This window comes from Cyphomyrmex costatus, unplaced genomic scaffold (assembly GCF_001594065.2).
Source record: "Cyphomyrmex costatus isolate MS0001 unplaced genomic scaffold, Ccosl1.0 scaffold4, whole genome shotgun sequence".
Taxonomy (NCBI): Eukaryota; Metazoa; Arthropoda; class Insecta; order Hymenoptera; family Formicidae; genus Cyphomyrmex; species Cyphomyrmex costatus.
In genome coordinates this window covers 1,446,480-1,467,703 of record NW_017278207.1, presented here as the reverse complement: position 1 = coordinate 1,467,703, position 21,224 = coordinate 1,446,480, and the positions used below count along the sequence as shown (strand labels likewise).

Here is a 21,224-nt window from a genome sequence, read left to right as displayed (position 1 = left end):
ATTAATACAAATTAATTGTAATAAAAAGTAATTGTAAGTTTATAAAAAATTAATTATACACAAGATTTTATACAGATTATTTGCCTTATATCTATTATTGGTATTGACTATAATATAATAACTTAGTATAACTATACTATTTATAAAATAGTTTCCCAATTTTGTATTGTACCTCTATAAACTTTATTACAAAGCTTAATTGAGTGCCATGTACAAAGGTAAAAAAGAACATTCGTGACTATCGCATAAATGTTGTATTATCACGAGCTAAATTTTATTTGTATTTTGGTGGTAATATATGTATGTTGCTTTTAGAACTTTTATACCGCATGATTGAATGCATTAGCAAGGAAATTAGAAGACGTTTTCTCTCAAAATTATTTTAAGAATTCTTGCGGATGCTTTGAAAAATATATATATTATATGTATCTTTTAATAACCTTGTTTTCATTATTAATTATGCATGAGACCATACACACATATTCACTTATTTCTTGCCAATTACCTTGACATATGTCACCATGATTAGTCTTGAAATTAATATTATAACGTATGTCGTATAATATTGTTTCATTTAAATAAATGCCTCATTAAATAAATTTTCATTAAAAATAAAAGAAATAAGTGTTAAGATAAATTATTTGGAGAATTTGTTGGAGCTGACATAATTTCGTTGTATCTTCTTAAATTATGCACTTCTTTTTGAAAATGTGAAAGCTATGAAATAAATCCACAGTAATTTTAATTGTATTAATAAACTTTGACCAAAATGAAATAATTTTAGAATATACCTTTTCAATTTCAGTTTGCAGATATTTTTGTTTAGATTTAGGCGTCAACATTTCTGAAGATTTTGTAATTTCAAACTTTTGCAAGAATCCCGACAATTCTTGAATCTTCCGATTTATATTTCTGAAATTAAATTTTGAAGATTGACACACACACTCTAGGCATGATATTTTATCATGATATAAAAAGTACATTATTCATTTAAACTTACACTAATTTTAACTTTTTCTGTTTCTGATTATCTTCATATTCTCCCTAAATTGGACAGTAATAAAAAAATGTTTACTTTTTTTCAGATTTATAATATTCTCGAACAAAATATAAATATTAAATTATCATACCGCTTTTTGTGAACGTTTCTGTATTGTTGGATAATCTTCAATGTTGATTGCGAATGGAATATCATCTAATAAATAAATATTTTATGTGTGATATGATACGAAGTATTTTATTATAATATATATTCAAATGTGTTCATATTTTACGTTTAGATCTTGATAAATTAAAAATATGAAAGTTCGATTATATAAATCTTACTTTTTATAGACATTTATTGGATTATACCTTCATTTCTTCTCGATATCTTTTCCATGCTTTTATTGAAACTTTGTTTGTTACGTCTCCATTCTTTTACAGTATCTAAATCCCTGCATATTATACAATACAGTTGCATCTGTTTATAGTTAACAATTTAATTGTAAACAACAGTTTACAATTAATAAGAATGATTCAAGTAGATGCCTTACTTAATTTTTTGAATTGTTGCTGATTGTGCGCTCAGCAAATCTCTTGCTTTAGAAATCCATTGTTGCTGTTGTTCCATGACAATATTAGTACCTGTACCTTCACATCTAAATACAAAATATTCATCATATTTTTTACACGAAATTTTTATTCTTTTTAATTTTTTAAATTTCTGCATTTTACATATATAGTATATATATATATGTATATATATTTAAATTACATTAACTCATATATCAATATTTTGTATTGTTAATAAAAATATATGTAATAATAAGATTTAACAGCATGTAATTAAAACCTAATTAGCTTTTTTGATTTCGAGATAATTCTCCAAGCACGATAACATGCTGCGTGAGTCTTTCAACTGCATTGGTCGCAATTGTATTCGCTGCATGTCTTTTGTCACAATATCGAAAATCAGCTCTGAATGTTCAATATTTCTACATTTCATTTTTTCTTCGTTGAACACTGTAGAATAATACGATTTCGGGAGTGTAATGTGTTTCGTCTCATTACTGATTGTTTTAATTCTACATTCTTTTTCGCGATAATGCTTATACGTTATCAGTTCTGTAATATTCTGTCTAATGTAACATGATCTGGGCGACGGCCCGATTAAATGCAAGATTTTTGCATCCACTTCGGCGATCTCTCCCCTAATGCAAGTTCTCTTAATGTCGTGACACGAAGTTATAATTTTTAAAAATTTGTGCTGCTTGCATTTTTCGTTCTGATTATAGTTTACCTCATCATTATCTTTCTCCTTTTCATTACTTTCGTTCTTACATTGGGTAACAGCAAAGTTTCTTTTGCACGATGCACAAAGAGAATCCGCCACACTATTGTTACGCGTATTGTTGATACTGTTTACCAAATTCGTTAAAAAGGTATCATTATGTAGATTGCTATACCTGTTACTGGGCTTGTAAACTTTGCTTTTCTTTCTAACCGCAGAGCCTTTGAATGAACCGCTAATGTCGTTCGTACTTTTCGATACTCGTCGCGGAATTTTTGACAATTTCCATTGTTTTTCACGCGGAGAACGATAACATAGGATCGTTGATGCTTTCGGCTCAATCTTTTCTAAAATATAAATTTAATATAATTTTAATTAGTAATAATTGTTGCAATTTATTTGTTTAATTGATAAAGTTAAATATATCGCTAATACACGGAGAGGAAGATTTTACTAAAGTATTAAAAAATTTAGATAGATGGACATCTAAAACTAAAAATAATTAAATTAAATAATTAAATAATTAAATTAAATAATTAATAATAACAATAATTAAGTTGGAAATTGAAAAATAATGTCTAATGCTACAAAAAGTTTTGACATTCTATTTGAGTGTTCTATAATTATTTTCATAGCTCAACATAATTATTTTCAGATCTACATTTCTAAAATTACATTTTTAGAGACTTCAGTGAAACTATTTTGTTTCTATGTATACATGCTTTATTATAGTGCAACTAAATTGCACTAGGATATGTGAAATTCTTACGTTTCACAAATGTCACGGGCTCATTCGGATATAATTTATTCCATTCAGATCGGAGATAGTTCAGAATACTTGAACATCCAAGAGCTATAATATCCTTTGAAGGGGCAATGATAGGATTATATGCTACGTTGAGAATTTTAAGTTTCGGCACGAGACCTACAATAAAAACTATATATAAGTATATAAAAAAAAAGGAAGGCAACTAATGATAATTAACGAAGTAATTGTTATACATCTGATTACTTGCATTGCAAGTTCCTTACAAAGTTCTAATGGCAATTTTTCGATTTTATTTCCTTGCAACAGGATGGTCTCTAGCGAAGGATGCGACTTAATGCTTGTAGGTAAACTTGTTAATAGATTATTTCGAACGTCCAGCCATTGTAAATTTTGCAGGGAAATGAAAAGTCTTTCAGGAAGCTCGGGGAGATTATTATTCTCTAGATACAGCATCTAAAATTCAATGAACCGTTCAACACAAAATGAAACAATGTGATATAAAAGTGACGTACTGAAAAAAAGAAGAAATCTGAATCTAAATCTTGCAAACGTTTCTGACTTCGTAAATATTAAGTTCGTACTTGTATCGCAGGATATTTCTCAATCATTTCGATAGGAAGTGACGTAAGGCCAGTGCTTGTTAAATCTACAAAAGTCTCGTTATATATCGGACTTCTGTTTAACGGCGGTGTCGAAGGTGGAACGAAGGTAATCGTAGATTTTTTCGTTCTCTTCTTCCCTGCTATTGAAGAAATATCTGAAGCACTGTCCGGTAATATATCTTCACTAAGCGAGAGATACGAATCGTTCCCTTCATTGTCTTCCAAACCTTCTCGTACAGTAAAGATATTATATATTAAAACAGAAATTCATTTTCATCTACAATCATTTATTTGTATTTACCTAAAGTAGTAGAGGCAGTTTTGCTGTATGCGGCATGATCGTGCGTCTCTTTGCCAGAGAAGGTATACATATTTTCGAATAAATTACCCGTTGCATTTGCCTCGAAAATAATATCGAACTCGGATGATGTTTCTTCGTTGTCTTTTAATGCTTCCCATCTCAACGCTCGCGAGGATCTCGTTGGCGTATCAATTTCAGAATTCTCTTCTTTATTTTCAATATCATTTTCCTGCGTGCATGATGTTAAAGTATTGTTTACATGTATATATATTTTATAATAGAAATTCATATGTCAAATGTATGTCTCTCTAATTTTCATGTTTTATACCGCAGTAATTATTTCAATAAATAACATGAATTTCTTTACATCTTATTTTTGTTATGAATATTCTCAACTTCTAACAAAAGTAAGTATAAAAAGGTTTTAATTGAATTAATTTGAACAGTAAAGGACATCCAGATTTTTAAAAAATCTAATTCAGTTATTTGAATCATATTTATAAGATATTTCAGTCGTATTATATTTAAGTAAAAGATATTTCTTAATTTATTCAAATATGTGACAGCAATGGTAATATATATGATATTTCGATTATTAAAATCGAAAGGACAACTGAAATTTTTTATGCTCTTCTAGCTCTTCGAATAAAGTATCTACTATTGTTATCCTGTTTAAACGGATAACTGCATTGTCACTCATATTTAATAGAAATAAATCCAGATTAATAATAATAACACAGTGTCATTATATTATTTATAAAAAATAAATCCAGTTTACGAATAATGACAGAGTTGTAATAAAATTTGTACCTGTACTTCCGTTTCTTTGGATGTGTCATCACCGTTTGTGTCCACAGTTGATTGTTCACCGATCAATTTATCCGAGTTATTCTCTATGCTGCCCATACATTCTAGGATCGAGGGAAATTTTTTAGTTTTTGATTCTTCAGAAATTGCGTAATATTGCGCGAGCAGATTTGCAGCGATGTCCTCAGACATGTCAAACAAAATATTAAAGATAAACAACCTATTCGGCAGTGATTATAACTTTCTTGTTTATCTGTTACCTAGGTGACTTGCCATCTTTGCACATACTATAGTATAGTGTACAGTACATGGGTGTGTGTGTGTGTGTGTGTGTGTGTGTGTGTGTGTGTGTGTGTGTGTGTGTATTTAAAATAAGAATTCAATTTCTGGAACTTGAATAATAGTATCAAAAATACTTTATATACGGAAACAAATTTATTTATTTTTACTCGTTCTTGTGGGAGAAAATTAATAAAATGTTTGTTATCATATTATATATATTTTTATTTTAAAATAAGTTTAAGTTTAAAAAGAACATATAATAATAAAGAATAAAATTTCTTTATATATACATTTATAATAGTGCTAACACTTGATGCTCATTTTTAGCATTAAAATAGATCACGTAATCAAAATTGACGATTCATAATCGTCGATATTATATTTTTCCAATTTTAAACGGAGCTGTTACATAAATAATAGATACTCAATTTCGCGGAGACAGCACTTCGGATATGTAAGATTGTATAGTTTACCTTTTTTTCTCAACTGTCTGTCTGGTCTCAGATATACTCGCAAAACATCAATACGGATCCGAAAATAGATTTCGCTTTAAATGCCTACTGTCTTTGCGGAAACTCGAATTAGCTGTGTATTCCATCATATAATTATGATATATGATCTACCTACTATGTACCTACTTAAAGAATACATGAAATATGTAAAGTTTATGAAAAATATGCATTTTATATAAAATATTCGGTTAAATCTTTTTGCATAAATATCCGCAGTCTAGTAATTGCAGTATACGTATATAATAATATTAATATTAATATTACTATTATTATTATATTTTGAATCATATCCCCTTTTAGAAAAAATCTTATGAACGCCCATGTATATCTTCCTTTTTTTGATCGCAGTTTTTTATAGTTTAGTGTAGAGACCTTTTAATCAGAGATTGATCATAAGAGAGTGCCGTATATTTTCTTAGTAACATCGTATGAATAAGAATAAGAAACGGCATGTATTATATATCTCACTCTGACTAACGCGAATGATCAGAAAGTGGCTGTCTTATGTCTATAAGTCTCCGATACTTCAATTTATTATAGGAAAGGCTCGCTCCAATATACTTTATGGCTGTGTCTCAACTGCCTAAAAGTACTAAGTCTGTTTACGTTACGTGCATTATAGATTCAGTACTGGCAGTAAATTTTGGAACACATTCTATAGAATTCTTTTATTATAATGTGAGTGTTTTCCATTTGGCGCTTACACATTCACATAACTTGCCCTTGTGTAATATGAACAAGGACAAAATGATTCCAAGAACGTTGGGAACGCCAAGTCTGTATGAAATACGTTGCTGTGTCTTCTGTCCGTTCAGTCGTTGTTTGGTTTGCATTCAGTTCAAATGTTTAGTTCAATTCACGTTCGTTGCTTTGATAGGTTGATGGTTTTATTTAATTTTACTTTGTGTCGTGACACTTTATAATTTGCCAATTTACCACAACTATCGCTCCTATTATTCTGCGCGAGTTTTACGCATTCTCGACGTTTCCTATTTTTGTTTTCATAATAGTTCGCCGCGTGCTAATAATCCCGATATGCCGAATTCAGAAGAAGGTAATAATTTTAAAATTGTTTGTAATAAGTTTTTAAAAACTAATATAAAGAGACAAGGGCAATGAGCCAATAAATTCGTTAAAATCCTTTTTTTAATTAATCTAATATATTGCGAAGAGTATCACGTAATTATGGCGTTTCGTCCCAGCTTCCACTACTGGACTCATCAGTAAGGCATTGTAGTGGAAGTCTACCTTATACGCCTGAGAGAGTTATTCAATCAAAATTCTATATGAAGAGATATACGCGTCTATCGATATTCGCAAATTCTCGTAAATGCTTTGATACGCGTATATCTCTTCATATAGAATCAATCCGATTTGGAACATAGTCCGATTTGGAACACGGTCCGATTTAGGACATTCTCCCCTATAATATACAATTTTGAGCTAATAAAATACCACAGAACTTTTTCTCCAACCAAATAATAAGAGGAAAGTAGAAGATATACGACGAGACTGATTTGCAGATACATTTGCTGCTGCAAGAAGATCTCGAAACAGGAGTTTTTCACGAAACTTGAAATTCAAGAATTTATCCAGATCTTGGTACGTTCTGCATCATCGTTAGATGATTTTAAAGTATCCAATACACTTCGAATTGTGTAATTTCACATATATCGGATATTTTAGATCACCCTTATTGCGTTGTGTGCACCAGTTCAGAGAGTGTAGAAATAAAAAACTGATTCCTAAATTAAAATAATTTCCCTAATTTTTCCTATCCGGGAAATAGCGAAAAATATAAGTTTAGTACATATTTTAACAGAAAAAAAAGCAACAATTGAGTTTATTGTTTTTATCGAGCTATGTTTACAATAATTTCTTTGTTTTTATAAAAATCTTTTTTTTTCATTAAAATTAATTATTATTAAAGTCGTGACTGTTACTTGCACTATATAGAATAAGTAAGCAGATTTTGTATAGTGAAGGTGATTATTGTATAGAGAGAGTGTATACATATCTCTCTGTATGAAGTCAAATACATAGAGACCTGTATAAAAGCTATTGTATATGTTCGCGGGTTATCTCTGTGTCAGATCCATTCTTAGAACGCTAACGTTTTGTGAACGTTGCAGTTTATTCATTAGGACAAGGAGTAGCCTGATACTAGGGGTTTGTTCTTTTTAGATGAATTTCTTATATGTCCACGGTTCACCTTTTGTCTTCTTTTCTTTAATATAGAGAGAGAGAGAGAGAGAAAAAAAAAGAAAAAGAGAGATAAACCGTAAACAATATAAACTGTAAAAAAATTTAGTTAAACAGAATAGCTTTTATATTGGATTAATACAGTGCAAACAAGAGTCACGATTTTAATAATAATGAGTTTAAAAAAAAATTATTTTTGTAAAAACGGAAAAATTCTCATAAACATGGTTCATCAACATAATAGAATTAACCGTTGCTTTTTTTCTGTTCCAAAATGTATTCCAGAATTATATTTTTCTTATTATTCAATAAAATTATTTTAATCATGATTTTCGGATTCGCGCGTAAAGCAAGCGATCCGGGTTCGACTCCCGGCCGAGGTAATATTTTTTACCGATGGAATAGGATATTAAAACATAATACTTATTTTATTTATAGCATGAAAATTAAATACACAAAAAGAAAATCAGAAGATGTCAGCTCAGAAGAAGAAGAACCACTCTACATATCAGAATTTGTGGAATCAGAAGAAGAACCTGAAAGTATGAAAAATTGAAAATTTTTAATTATACAAGTGAATAAAATTCGGTGACTTTTATAATTTTTTATTTATGTTTGTATGTTACGTTTGACATTTTATGATTCCAGCGGAAGACTCAGACAATATCAGTGAAAATAAAGAAGAGCGAGAAGTTGAACAAGAAGAAGAAGATGATGATGAAGACGAAGAAGAAGATGATGATAAGCGGAGAAAGAAGAAAAAGAAAAGTAGAATTGCTAGCTTCATCATAGATGAAGCTGAGGTAGACGACGATGTGGAGGATGATGACGAATGGGAAGAAGGTGCGCAAGAATTCGGTATAATCGAAAATGAAGTGGACGAATTAGGACCGACTGCGCGTGAAATTGAGAGACGACGTAGAAATATAAATCTTTGGGAGTTAGTATTCAGAATTTGAAGATAATTTCACATACTTCAATAAAAAATCTTTGATCCTTTAATGAACATATTTTTTAGTTCGGATGAAGATGAAATAGAGGAGTACCTTCGGGAAAAATATAGTAAATCGACAGCCGGTTATCGTTTTGGCGACGGTGACAAAAAAATGAGTGAGGAAATAATTCAACAAACTTTATTGCCGGGCGTGAAAGATCCAAATTTATGGATGGTAAAATGTCGAATAGGAGAAGAAAAAGCTACAGCACTGTTACTGATGCGCAAGTTCATCACATATCAGAATTCAAGTGAGAAATATATTTGACAGATTATCATACCGAAGTATATCTTATTGGTCTTTTTGCATGTCTCTAAATATTCTTTTGCTTTTTAAAAATTTTAGATGAACCTCTTCAAATAAAATCTGTTGTTGCATCGGAAGGAGTGAAAGGATATATATACATAGAAGCTTACAAGCAGTCGCATGTAAAAGCTGCTATTAAAAATATTGGAAGCCTCAGATTCGGTACATGGAAGCAACAAATGGTACCTATTAAAGAGATGACAGACGTGCTGCGGATAGTTAAAGAGCACACTTATTTAAAACCTAAACAATGGGTCCGTTTAAAACGAGGCATTTATAAAGATGATTTAGCTCAGATTGATTATATCGACTTAGCACAAAATCATGTTCATTTGAAATTGCTTCCGAGAATCGATTACAATAAATTTCGTGGCGCGTTGAGAACAGTGCAGAACGAATCCAACGTATCGAAATGCAAGAAGAGCAGGCAACCAGCGAAACCATTCAATCCTGAAGCAATTCGTGCTGTTGGAGGAGAAGTTGCGAAAAACGGAGATTTCCATATTTTCGAAGGAAATAAATATAATCATAAAGGGTTTGTTTTATTTTATAATGTTATTATATGATAGTATACTGCCGAAGTTTATTAGAGTTTGCGTTGTAAGTCTAAAAATATTTCGGCGCGCATTTAAAAATCTCCATACGTGTAGTATATAAATTCACACGCATTATATAGATGCACCCGAGATCTAGCTCGACTGTTACGGCAACTCATCGGTATTTAAACCTTCACGATCCAATAAGATTTGATATTATATATGATGTCACTTATATACGTATATTTATGTAAACATAATTTTGATCAATTAAAATAATTTCTTTTGTGTAGATTTCTTTATAAAGATTTTTCCATAAATAACATTTGCGCGGAGGGTATTAAACCTACACTTTCCGAATTGGAAAAATTTGAAGAAGCGCTGCAAGATATTGAAATAGATTCCAATGAAACACCAGAATTTGGAACATCTGGAAAAAAAGATCAATTTTATTCCTTTAGTACTGGAGATAAAGTAGAAGTATGCAAGGGTGAACTTATAAATTTACGGGGAAAAATCATTTCCTTGGATGGAAACACGATTATGGTTATGCCGAAACATGAAGAACTTAAAGAAGTTTTGGAATTCCAAGCTTCAGAATTACGAAAATATTTTGTGCAAGGCGATCACGTAAAAGTAAATATAGCGCGTCAGAAAACTATATTTTTCCTTATGACATTATAAAAAAATCTGGTTTTAATTAATCTGCAGATTATAGCAGGACGATACGAAGGCGACACAGGTATAATTGTTAGAGCAGAACAAAACAGAATAGTTTTATTCTCCGATTTGTCAATGCACGAACTCGAGGTTTTTCCGAGGGATCTACAATTGTGTTCCGATGTGGCAACTGGTGTCGACAGCTTAGGCAAATTCCAATGGGGTGACTTGGTGCAGTTAGATGCACAGACAGTTGGTGTTATCGTTCGATTGGAACGTGAGAATTTCCATGTTTTGTCTATACATGGGAAAGTAGTCGAAGCAAGACCGCAAGGTCTTACGAAGCTTCGCGAAAGCAGAAATGCGATCGCACTGGACTCTCAACAAAACATTATACAAAACAAGGATATTGTTAAAGTAATTGACGGAATGCATGCCGGTCGAGGAGGTGAAATTAAACATCTTTACAGAAGTTTTGCTTTTTTGCACTCGAGAATATTCATTGACAACGGTGGAATATTTGTATGTAAGACCAGACATTTACAGTTGTCCGGTGGAAATAAGACAATTTCTACTAATTCTATGTCACCACTACTGGTAGGCTTTATGTCACCTAAAATGACCTCCCCGATGCATCCCAGCGGGTAGTATCTTTTATTTTCTCATTCTATAAAATCATTTTATTATATAGCCTTTCAAAGTTTATCTTATATGTAAGAATTATTGCTCAATCTTACAGAGGTAGTTTTGAACGAAGCAGTGAAGATAGAAGAGGCAAAGGTAGCGGCGTCGGGGGTGTAAGACGTGACCGAGAATTAATAGGTGTCATCGTTAAAATAACAAGTGGACCTTATAAAGGAAATGTGGGTTTCGTGAAAGATGCGACGCAGACGACAGCACGAGTGGAATTGCATTCAACGTGTCATACCATCTCGGTTGATCGTTCTCATATAGCAAGCGTCGGAGTTTTAACAAGGGATGGTAGCTTCAGCAGCTACAACAGAACTCCAAATGAAATCGGTGGACAAACGCCGACGTACGAAAGTGAGTATATATTTATACATCTGTGTACTTCTGTCGTGTTGTGGGATTATTCTTTTATTATTATATTATACATATATATGATATATGGAAAGCGCATAATACTTTTTAATTCCAATCTTACAGATGGTTCTCGTACTCCGCATTACGGTTCATTGACACCATCTCAAGATGGCTCACGAACACCAGGTCAATCTGGAATCTGGGATCCGACAATTGGTAACACACCCGCTAGGATGAACGAATTCGATGAATATAACATAGAGGAGAATAGCTTACTTAATTATCCTCTTAAATATCCTTCTACTGAAGAACCATTTATTCCACAGACTCCGAACATTATATATGGCTCGGAACAAAGCTTCGATTCATGTTCATCGAGTACTATGGAAAATTCATCTACTGTATACTCAAATCCTGAAAATTACGTTGCTACTCCGTCTACAACGAATACTGGATATGTCAACAACACGTTGACGATGCTAAACAATTATACACCTAGTAAGTATAATATATGTGCAGGAATCCTAAAGTAAAGATGAAGATTTATTGCGCGTGTTCGCACGCACGCACGCACGCACACTTTTGTATATTCTTTGTGTATAGTGTTTTATAAAGCTCTTGACGCCAGCTCTTAGATGTTGGAATAAAAAATAGGATATGCCATTTTAAAAAATCGATGTGATCTTGACTTCACCTTGAAATACTTAAGGCAGATTGACCAGAGTAGTGAATGGATTATTAAAAACCCTACAACTTTTGTAGGAAACATTTCTTTCGGAAATGCTTATTAGTTTTCAAGATATTATCTTCACCGATTTAGAATTTTTTATTCACACTGCATATAAATGATACATATATATGAGATATATATATATATACATATATATATACACACAATATGTAACAGAATATATTCTTCACATTGTGATAAGTTAGACTCGATAAAAAGTTCAGTATTTCAATGTTTATGTAACATAATTGATCATTCTTGCAGATAGTCCATACAATCCACTAACACCTCATTCAGAAATGGACGCAGATAACGATTCTGATTGGCATACAACAGATATTGAAGTTCGCATTCGTGACACCCACAATGATTCTGCTCTCGTTGGACAACAAGGAGTTATCCAACAAATTTCAGTAAGTGATTCTGAATATTAATTAATTTTGAATGTATACAGACATTATTGAATATTAAGATATTATTGGATATCGATAATTTATTATACATATGCGTGTTTTTGTGATTGTTTTAATTTAAAAAAATAATATATTTTATTTTTGTGACAGGGTAATATGTGCAGTGTTTATCTACCTACGGAAGATCGAGTAGTGAGCATAGTATGTAAACAATTAGAACCTGTAAAACCGTCAAGTGGCGATCGAGTCAAAGTGATTCAAGGTGAAGACCGTGAAGTCGTCGGCACTTTACTTTCGATTGACAATCAAGAGGGAGTGGTAAAGCTTATTAATACGGACGAGATAAAATTCTTCCAATTTCGATTGTTAGGTAAAATGAAAGACAAATAGCATAGAATGATACAAAAACTTTAACAGTCCGTTCCTTCAACCTCATATTTATGTACCTCATATTTATTTATAAATTCAGGGTTGGGCATGTATTTAAAATACTTTTATTTGAAAATGATAATTGTAAGACAATATTGTATCGTGTATTTTGTATTTGAACGGCGTACATAAAAATATTTTGCATTTTATATTTTATGGAAGTATATAAAAGTATTTTATATTTTGTATTTCAGTATTATTAATGAGATTGAAAGTATTTTGTATTTTGTATTTTAAATACTAAGATATTGAAGATTGTTATTATTTAAATTACGAAGTACATAGAGCTTTCAATCTTTCAATTTTAAATACAAAATATGTAATACTTTCATGTACATCGCTGAAATATAAAATATAAAATCTACTTTTATTCCGAAAACTGTGTTTTAAATCAAAGTATTTTAAATACATGCCCAACTCTGTTTATAATATGATATCTATAACACAGTAATAGTAATAAATAACATATGTATATTATAACACATTAGACGTTTATTTTTTCTTCTGTTGTACATTATACTTGTTCTACATTATATATTTCGAATTTCCTACATTATAAATGTAGGAAGTTCGAAATAATAGGAAACAGAGAATGTATCGTTTTGATTATTGCTGCACATATAGATACGTATATACACATATTTGTATATATACGTACTTTATTTCTGAAAATAAAGCCGTCGAGTATTTAAAAATCAATGTTGTTGAATTGTAATTAGTTTATTTATGATCAAAAGAATATGTAGGAATGCTTATAATTGATGTGTTCTTTAGTTTAATACGGATTTATTTGTTGTAGAAGTTTTGTGCATAAAAGTGCACGAAGGACGTGTAAGTACAGTTCAAAATTGTGGAAATTACGTCACACGTGTATCGATAGTGTATCGATAGTCGCGACTGTCGTATGCCTCTCGATAGCAAATAGAAACTTATCTCGATATATCAAATTAAGGTTATAGGCTATCGAAGTTATCGATAGTCGCAATCTGTACCTCTTCGACGCCATCATGGCAAGTGATGGCAAGCCATGATGAATCAGTAGCCATATTTCGTGTTGTGTTAATGATCATGTTCAGCAGACTCAACTGTTGCGGAGCGGATCCGTGAGTGCTCGCTGCTATTCTTATTAATCCGTGATACTCTTATACTTTTCTCGGCGTTTCCAGTTTTCATTAAACTCCATACTCAACACAGGCAAATAATTCCGACATGTCGGATTCAGAAGGTAATTCCGTGTTAATAGAGGCTAGGATCGACCAAATGTAATATAGAATGTACATTACGAGACTTATTGTAGGCGTCAGCGATGCAGGAAGCATCGGAGGAAGATCTCGGAGCATTTCTCGCAGCAGGAGTCTTTCGCGAAGCTCGGGATCCAGGAGTCCGTCTATATCTCGATCACGTTCTCGCTCACCATCTGGGTAAGTCTAAAGTACCTAATGCATCTCGAATTGTGTACGTAATTTCGTGTACAACAGATGTAGAACTTATCGAATCTCTTGACACATGCACTCAAAATCTTTGTGGCCAGCATACATTTATCTTTATTACAAATCCAAGAAAATGTTAATTGTTTTTAGTTTAGCAAGAATAGTAGTGGACAAACGATGAGAAATCAAATTCGTTAAGTAATATCAATTAAACTAATAAGATTTCTTATAATTAAATTAATGAATAAAACTGCTATACAACAGAATGTAATAATAAATTAATTAAAATAGTTATTAGCCAAGAAACAATCAATTTAATGTTCATTAATTTAACAACTACAAATAAAAATTAAAAGAAAAAAATACAGATGTTTTGACTATTATTGAGAATGACTCAATAGTAGTCGAAACATCTGTATTTTTTTATTATAATTTTTATGTTAACATGTCACAAACAATCTATATCATGTATTTTAATTCACGTGGGCAGGATAAAGTGTTGAGCCTATTGCACATGAAATGCATAATAGAGCATGAGCATAACATAAAACTGTTGGACCAATAAGCATCCAGCATAAAGCGGGGAGCACAGACTTTTGCATAACGCATAAAGCATGTGCATAAGGAATTTCATTGGCCCATTTTCTTATGCATGAGTCAATGGACCAATCAAATTCTTTATGTATATGGATTATGCGTTATGCAAAAGCCTGTGCTCCCCGCTTTAAAGTTGCCATATTGATTAACATAAGATGCTCATTGGTCCAGCGGTCTTATGTTACGTTTATGCACTGTTATGCATTTCATGTGTTTTGGACTTTAATGTCTATATATGAAATATCCACAATTCACTTTCTCGTTTGTTTTAATATCACAAACATTAACATTGAGAATGACTCAATAGAAACATTCATATTTTTTATTTTTATTTGTAATTTTTAAATTAACAAACATTAAATTGATTGTTTTTTGGCTTGCAATCCTTATTTTATTTTAATTAATTTATATTACTTGAGCTATTTTATATTATATATTGCAATAATAAATTTGAAATCAACATATGTTTGAACATAAATGTTTTGATTTTGAACTATCTTCAGTGTAAGTATTTGTTTAAATGTTAAATATATGAAACATTAAATTAATTCAAATTTATTATTGAGCTTTAATATTTTGCTAATTCTTAAAGTCTGTAAGGTCTAATTGCATCAATGTTACTTTGACTTTGAACAAGATTTAAATATATATGTGTGCGTGTGCGTATTTTATTTTATTTAGATATTATTTTACTTTATTATAATAAAGTTTATTTTACTCACAGCTCGGAAGATGGAGATGCGAAGATAGATGAGGCAGAAGAAGTCAGATCAGGAGATGAAGAAATTGTGGAAATGGAAGAGGAACCTGAAGGTATAATAAATCAGACAATTTCTAAAAACATAATGTGTACACATATATGTATAAAAATTATAAAACAATTTGTAAAAATTGTTTAAAAAACACTTAAATTTTATTTGTTTTTTATGGTTGCAGGAGAAGACTTGGATGATAGCAGTGAATATGATGAGGAAGAGGAAGAAGAAGATGATGATAGGCCGAGAAAGAAAAAAAAGAAAGATAGATTTGGCGGCTTTATCATAGATGAAGCTGAAGTAGATGATGAAGTAGAAGACGACGATGAATGGGAGGAAGGCGCCCAAGAAATTGGTATTGTGGGAAACGAGGTAGACGAATTAGGACCGACTGCGCGTGAGATTGAAGGACGACGTAGAGGTACAAATCTTTGGGAGTAAGTACTCAAAATTTAAAAATAATTTCACGTACTTTATGTTTGTTTTAACGAAAATAATTCCTTAATAAATATATTTTCTAGTTCACAAAAAGAAGACGAAATTGAGGAATACCTCCGAAAAAAATATGCCGACGAATCAATTGCTGCTCGTCGTTTTGGCGACGGTGGCGAAGAAATGAGTGATGAAATCACTCAGCAAACTTTATTGCCAGGCGTGAAAGATCCAAATTTATGGATGGTAAAATGTCGTATAGGAGAAGAAAAAGCTACAGTACTATTATTGATGCGAAAGTTTATTACTTATCAATTTTCGAGTAAGAAATATAAATTTGAAAGATTGTATCATTTCGATTATATTTTATTGTATATTTTCAAATATCCCCCTTTGTCTTTTAAAAATTTCAGATGAACCTCTTCAAATAAAATCCGTTGTGGCCCCGGAAGGAGTTAAGGGATACATATATATAGAAGCTTACAAGCAGCCACATGTAAAAGCTGCTATTGAAAATGTTGGAAACCTCAGAATGGGTGTATGGAAGCAACAAATGGTACCTATTAAAGAGATGACTGATGTATTGCGAGTAGTTAAAGAACAGACGGGTTTGAAAGCTAAACAATGGGTCCGTTTAAAACGAGGCATTTATAAAGATGATATAGCTCAGGTTGATTATGTGGACTTGGCACAAAATCAAGTTCACTTGAAATTACTTCCAAGAATCGATTACACTAGACCTCGCGGTGCCTTGAGAACAGCGCAGAGCGAATCCGAAGCATTGAAACGTAAGAAGAAAAGACGGCCACCAGCGAAACCATTTGATCCTGAAGCAATTCGTGCTATTGGTGGAGAGGTTACTAGCGACGGAGATTTCCTCATTTTTGAAGGAAATAGATATAGTCGTAAAGGGTTTGTTTTGTTATATATTGTTATTGTATATTATTACAATATTTACATATACATAATTTCAAAATTATTTCATATTTATGCAGTTTTCTTTATAAAAATTTCACCACAAGTGCTATTATCGCGGAGGGTATTAAACCTACACTTTCCGAATTGGAAAGATTTGAAGAAGCGCCAGAAGGTGTTGAAATAGATTTAAGTGGTACGCCGGGAACTGGAACTTCTGGGAAAGAAGATCAATCTGTAGCTCACTCCTTTAGCAATGGAGACAACGTAGAGGTGTGTGAAGGTGAACTTATAAATCTACAGGGAAAAATTGTTTCCATTGATGGCAACATGATTATGGTTATGCCGAAACATGAAGAACTTAAAGAAGCTTTGGAATTCCAAGCTTCAGAATTACGAAAATATTTTACGCAAGGCGATCACGTAAAGGTAAATTTAGCGCGTTAGGAAATTATATTTTATATTCCAGAAAAATTATATTTTTCGTACAATACTATAATATATTGTTTTAATCAATCTGTAGGTCGTAGCAGGAAGATATGAAGGTGATACAGGTTTAATTGTTAGAGTAGAACAAAATAGAGTAGTTTTATTCTCTGATTTGTCAATGCACGAACTCGAGGTTCTTCCAAGGGATCTACAATTGTGTTCCGATATGGCAACTGGTGTCGACAGTTTGGGCCAATTCCAATGGGGTGACTTGGTGCAGCTAGATGCACAGACAGTTGGTGTTATCGTTCGGTTGGAACGTGAGAATTTCCATGTCTTGTCTATGCATGGAAAAGTAGTCGAAGCAAGACCACAAGGTCTTACAAAACGCCGCGAAAATAGAAATGCTGTTGCTTTAGACTCTCAACAGAATACGATACAGAAAAAAGACATTGTTAAAGTAGTTGACGGACCGCATGCGGGTCGAGGCGGTGAAATTAAGCATCTTTACAGAAGTTTTGCCTTTTTGCACTCGAGAATGTTTGTCGACAACGGTGGAATATTCGTGTGCAAGACTAGACATTTACAGTTGTCCGGTGGAAATAAAACGACTTCTATTAACTCTATGTCACCAGTGGCAGGATTTATGTCACCTAGAATTGCATCCCCGATGCATCCCAGCGGGTATTTTTAATTCTCGTTTTATACTTGTTGACATAGTTCATAATTCGAAGTTTACTTATATGTTTTCAATATTGCAGAGGTAGTTTTGGACGTGGCGGCGGAGGTGGACGAGGAAGAGGTCGTGGCGGTGGTAGTGGTGCAAGACGCGACCGAGAATTAATAGGAACCACTATTAAAATAACAGGCGGACCATACAAAGGAAATGTGGGTATCGTAAAAGATGCGACGGAAACAACAGCACGCGTGGAATTGCATTCAACTTGCCAGACGATCTCTGTCGATCGTTCTCACATAGCGAATGTCGGCGTCCCGTCAAAGGATGGTGGCTTTAGTAGCTACAACAGAACTCCAGCTTATGGAGCCGGTGGACAGACGCCAATGTATGCACGAGATGGATCAAAAACACCTATGCACGGTTCTCAAACTCCGATGTACGAAAGTGAGTATATCTTTTCATATTTATATTAGTCTTATTTCTTTATCCATTCCTGGATATCAGCTTCTTCCAAGCTTTTTTCCATTTTACGTGGTCTTTAGAAGAAAGGAATTTGGCATTAAAACGCCATGCTTATCATTGCGTGTTGGCGAGTGTGCATATATCCACTGATATATGGGACCTACATGTAATGTCGAATCCGAACGGCTGTGGCAAATATACTTTCGGAGGTTTGCCATTGCCTTCCGAGAGGTGGCGATCAAATAACATTTGATGTTCTAGATGGATTTGAACGCTGGACCTTTGTTACAGGGAGCAGTCGCGCTACGCTCTGCCACAATCGACAACATCTTTTTATAAATATTTTTATATAGGACGAATTTTTTATGTGGAAAGCATAATTTTTTTAAATTCTAACGTTATAGATGGTTCTCGTACTCCGCATTATGGTTCAATGACACCATCTCACGATGGCTCACGGACACCAGGTCAGTCTGGGGCTTGGGATCCAACAGTTACTAACACACCCGCTAGGACGAACGATTTTGATGGATACAGCATTGAAGAAGGTGGCTCGCCTGGTTATGGACCTGGATATCCTCCTACTGGAGGACCATTTACTCCACAAACTCCGGGCACTATGTATGGTTCGGAACAAAGCTTCAGTTCATATCAGCCAAGTCCTAGTCCTGCAGGCAGTGCTACCGCAAGCCCGAGTCCTGCAGGCTACGTTGCTACTCCATCACCAAGTGGTACAGGATATACCACTAGCCCACATGGTGCGTTTGCAACGCCTTCTCCAATGGGTTATAGTCCTATGACACCTGGTAAGTAATACATTTTATTAATTATTTTATTAAGTAATATATTAAAATCTCAGTGTGTAAAGATAGATCTAAGTTTATAATCTTTATTATAGAATCTCGATATCGCAATAATTTAATGCTGTAATATGATTGATTTTTATTTTTTTCTCGCGTTAAAAAATATTAATTTTAGATAAAGATCTATGTGTGATTATATTACTTTTATATTTATCTTAATCTATTCAATTAGTTTTTTTGTATAATTGTTTTGAAATGCAGAAACAAATTTTGTGAATAAGTGAAATGTGAGTTCTTGAAACTTTATTTGCATTTTACTCGCAATCTTTAACTTTTTAAACCAATCTTTTATTAAATCAAAATATACGTGAGATAAGATTCAGAATTAGCTTAATAATTAGAGAAAAATTTTTAGTTGTAACAAAATTATGGACTATATGAAGATTCAGTACTTGCTCAATACACATGTAGCGTAATTTGTAATTCTTACAGGTATACCAGGTAGTCCATACAATCCACAAACACCTGGTTCAGGAATAGATGCAGGTGTCGGTTCTGGTATAATAGGTAGTTCAGAATGGCATACGACAGATATTGAAGTTCGCATTCGCGATTCTCATGATGATCCTGCGCTTGCTGGACAGCAAGCAGTCATCCGAGGAATTTCAGTAAGTAATAAAATTCTGTTAATTCAGAATATAGAGTAAGATACACAACTAATAAGAAACTAGATTTTAGATGCTATTATAATTCCGTGTGAATTTACATACTATGTATGTAGTCTTTTAAACTGTGTTAATAATTTTTTGATCTTGAAACGCCACTCTACGAAACTATACCGCAATAATATCACGAGTTAAATTATCTATCATTATCTATTATAAATTATCTATTTAACAATTTTGATGCTTATAGCATCTTGGATCTTAATAATGTTGAATGATATATTAAAATCTATGAATGACATATTAAAAATCTGTAAACAATTAATTTATGTTGCGAATTGCGAAAAATATTACCTCGGCCGGGAGTTGAATCCGGATCTCTTACATTCCGTGTGAGAGTCTTACCAGTTAGACTGTCGAGGTAATTGTTTAGCGCGCAATTGAAAAGATTATATATGTAGTATATAAATTCATACGGAGAATTATAATAGCATCTAAGATCCAGCTTGAATTTCTTATTGGTTGTGTTTCTCACATGTACGGTCATATAAGATTTAATATTTAAATAAAGTAAGATATTGTCATGATATCAATAATTTATATTGTATTTTTTTTTATGACTGTACTGATTTTGCAAGAGTAACACGTTTATTTGTGGCAGGGTGGTATGTGCACTGTTTATCTACCTACCGAGGATCGAGTAGTGAACTTAGTGTGTGAACAATTAGAGCCTGTGGTACCATCACGTGGCGATCGGGTCAAAGTGATTCTAGGTGAAGACCGAGAAGCCGTCGGTACTTTACTTTCAATTGACAATCAAGAGGGAGTGGTAAAACTTAATACGGATGAGATAAAATTCTTACAATTGCGATTTTTGTGTAAAATGAAAGACACAAAACAAGGATAGAATGACCGCAATAGCGTTGATAGCATGCTTTTCTAACGCGCTTAGATATTTAATATAGTAATAATAAATGACGATTGTATATTACATACATATACTTTATACGGTTATTCTCTCTCTTATTATAATATTATAATTTATAGAGAATTGACTACAGTCGAAAATGGAAAGCGTTGTTCTCTTTGATATTTGATTATTACTGAATACTGACATGATTGCGACTATTTTTATTAAATTGACAATTAAATTATAACTAATATTTTGTAATACATATGAATTGATGTTATGTATAA

At 32.5% G+C, this 21,224-nt stretch overlaps 3 protein-coding genes across 3 annotated transcripts; 2 read left to right on the top strand and 1 right to left on the bottom strand.

The window, feature by feature from the left end:
* Positions 1–627: 627 nt before the first annotated feature.
* LOC108777033 (uncharacterized) lies at positions 628–4,943 on the bottom strand. Its single transcript, XM_018543818.1, has 12 exons — positions 4,755–4,943; positions 3,945–4,173; positions 3,623–3,870; positions 3,305–3,494; positions 3,042–3,197; positions 2,448–2,619; positions 1,536–1,640; positions 1,354–1,436; positions 1,131–1,195; positions 1,001–1,044; positions 792–912; positions 628–717 (listed from the first exon to the last, which is right to left on the bottom strand). Exons 1-12 carry the CDS (start codon positions 4,941–4,943, stop codon positions 628–630), a joined length of 1,692 nt encoding a protein of 563 aa, XP_018399320.1.
* Positions 4,944–6,531: 1,588 nt separating this feature from the next.
* LOC108777025 (transcription elongation factor SPT5-like) lies at positions 6,532–12,842 on the top strand. The gene is made up of 12 exons (XM_018543809.1): positions 6,532–6,599; positions 7,069–7,147; positions 8,186–8,289; positions 8,396–8,687; positions 8,766–8,992; positions 9,088–9,583; positions 9,878–10,220; positions 10,296–10,888; positions 10,984–11,288; positions 11,412–11,786; positions 12,283–12,431; positions 12,582–12,842. The coding sequence occupies exons 1-12, from the start codon at positions 6,581–6,583 to the stop codon at positions 12,819–12,821; spliced, it is 3,222 nt and encodes a 1,073-aa protein (XP_018399311.1). The 5' UTR covers positions 6,532–6,580; the 3' UTR covers positions 12,822–12,842.
* Positions 12,843–13,915: 1,073 nt separating this feature from the next.
* LOC108777019 (transcription elongation factor SPT5-like) lies at positions 13,916–20,934 on the top strand. Its single transcript, XM_018543801.1, has 13 exons — positions 13,916–13,963; positions 14,055–14,085; positions 14,158–14,281; positions 15,612–15,700; positions 15,824–16,079; positions 16,164–16,396; positions 16,488–16,986; positions 17,070–17,418; positions 17,513–18,102; positions 18,180–18,541; positions 18,964–19,365; positions 19,855–20,030; positions 20,689–20,934. Exons 2-13 carry the CDS (start codon positions 14,070–14,072, stop codon positions 20,932–20,934), a joined length of 3,342 nt encoding a protein of 1,113 aa, XP_018399303.1. The 5' UTR covers positions 13,916–13,963; positions 14,055–14,069.
* Positions 20,935–21,224: the final 290 nt, after the last annotated feature.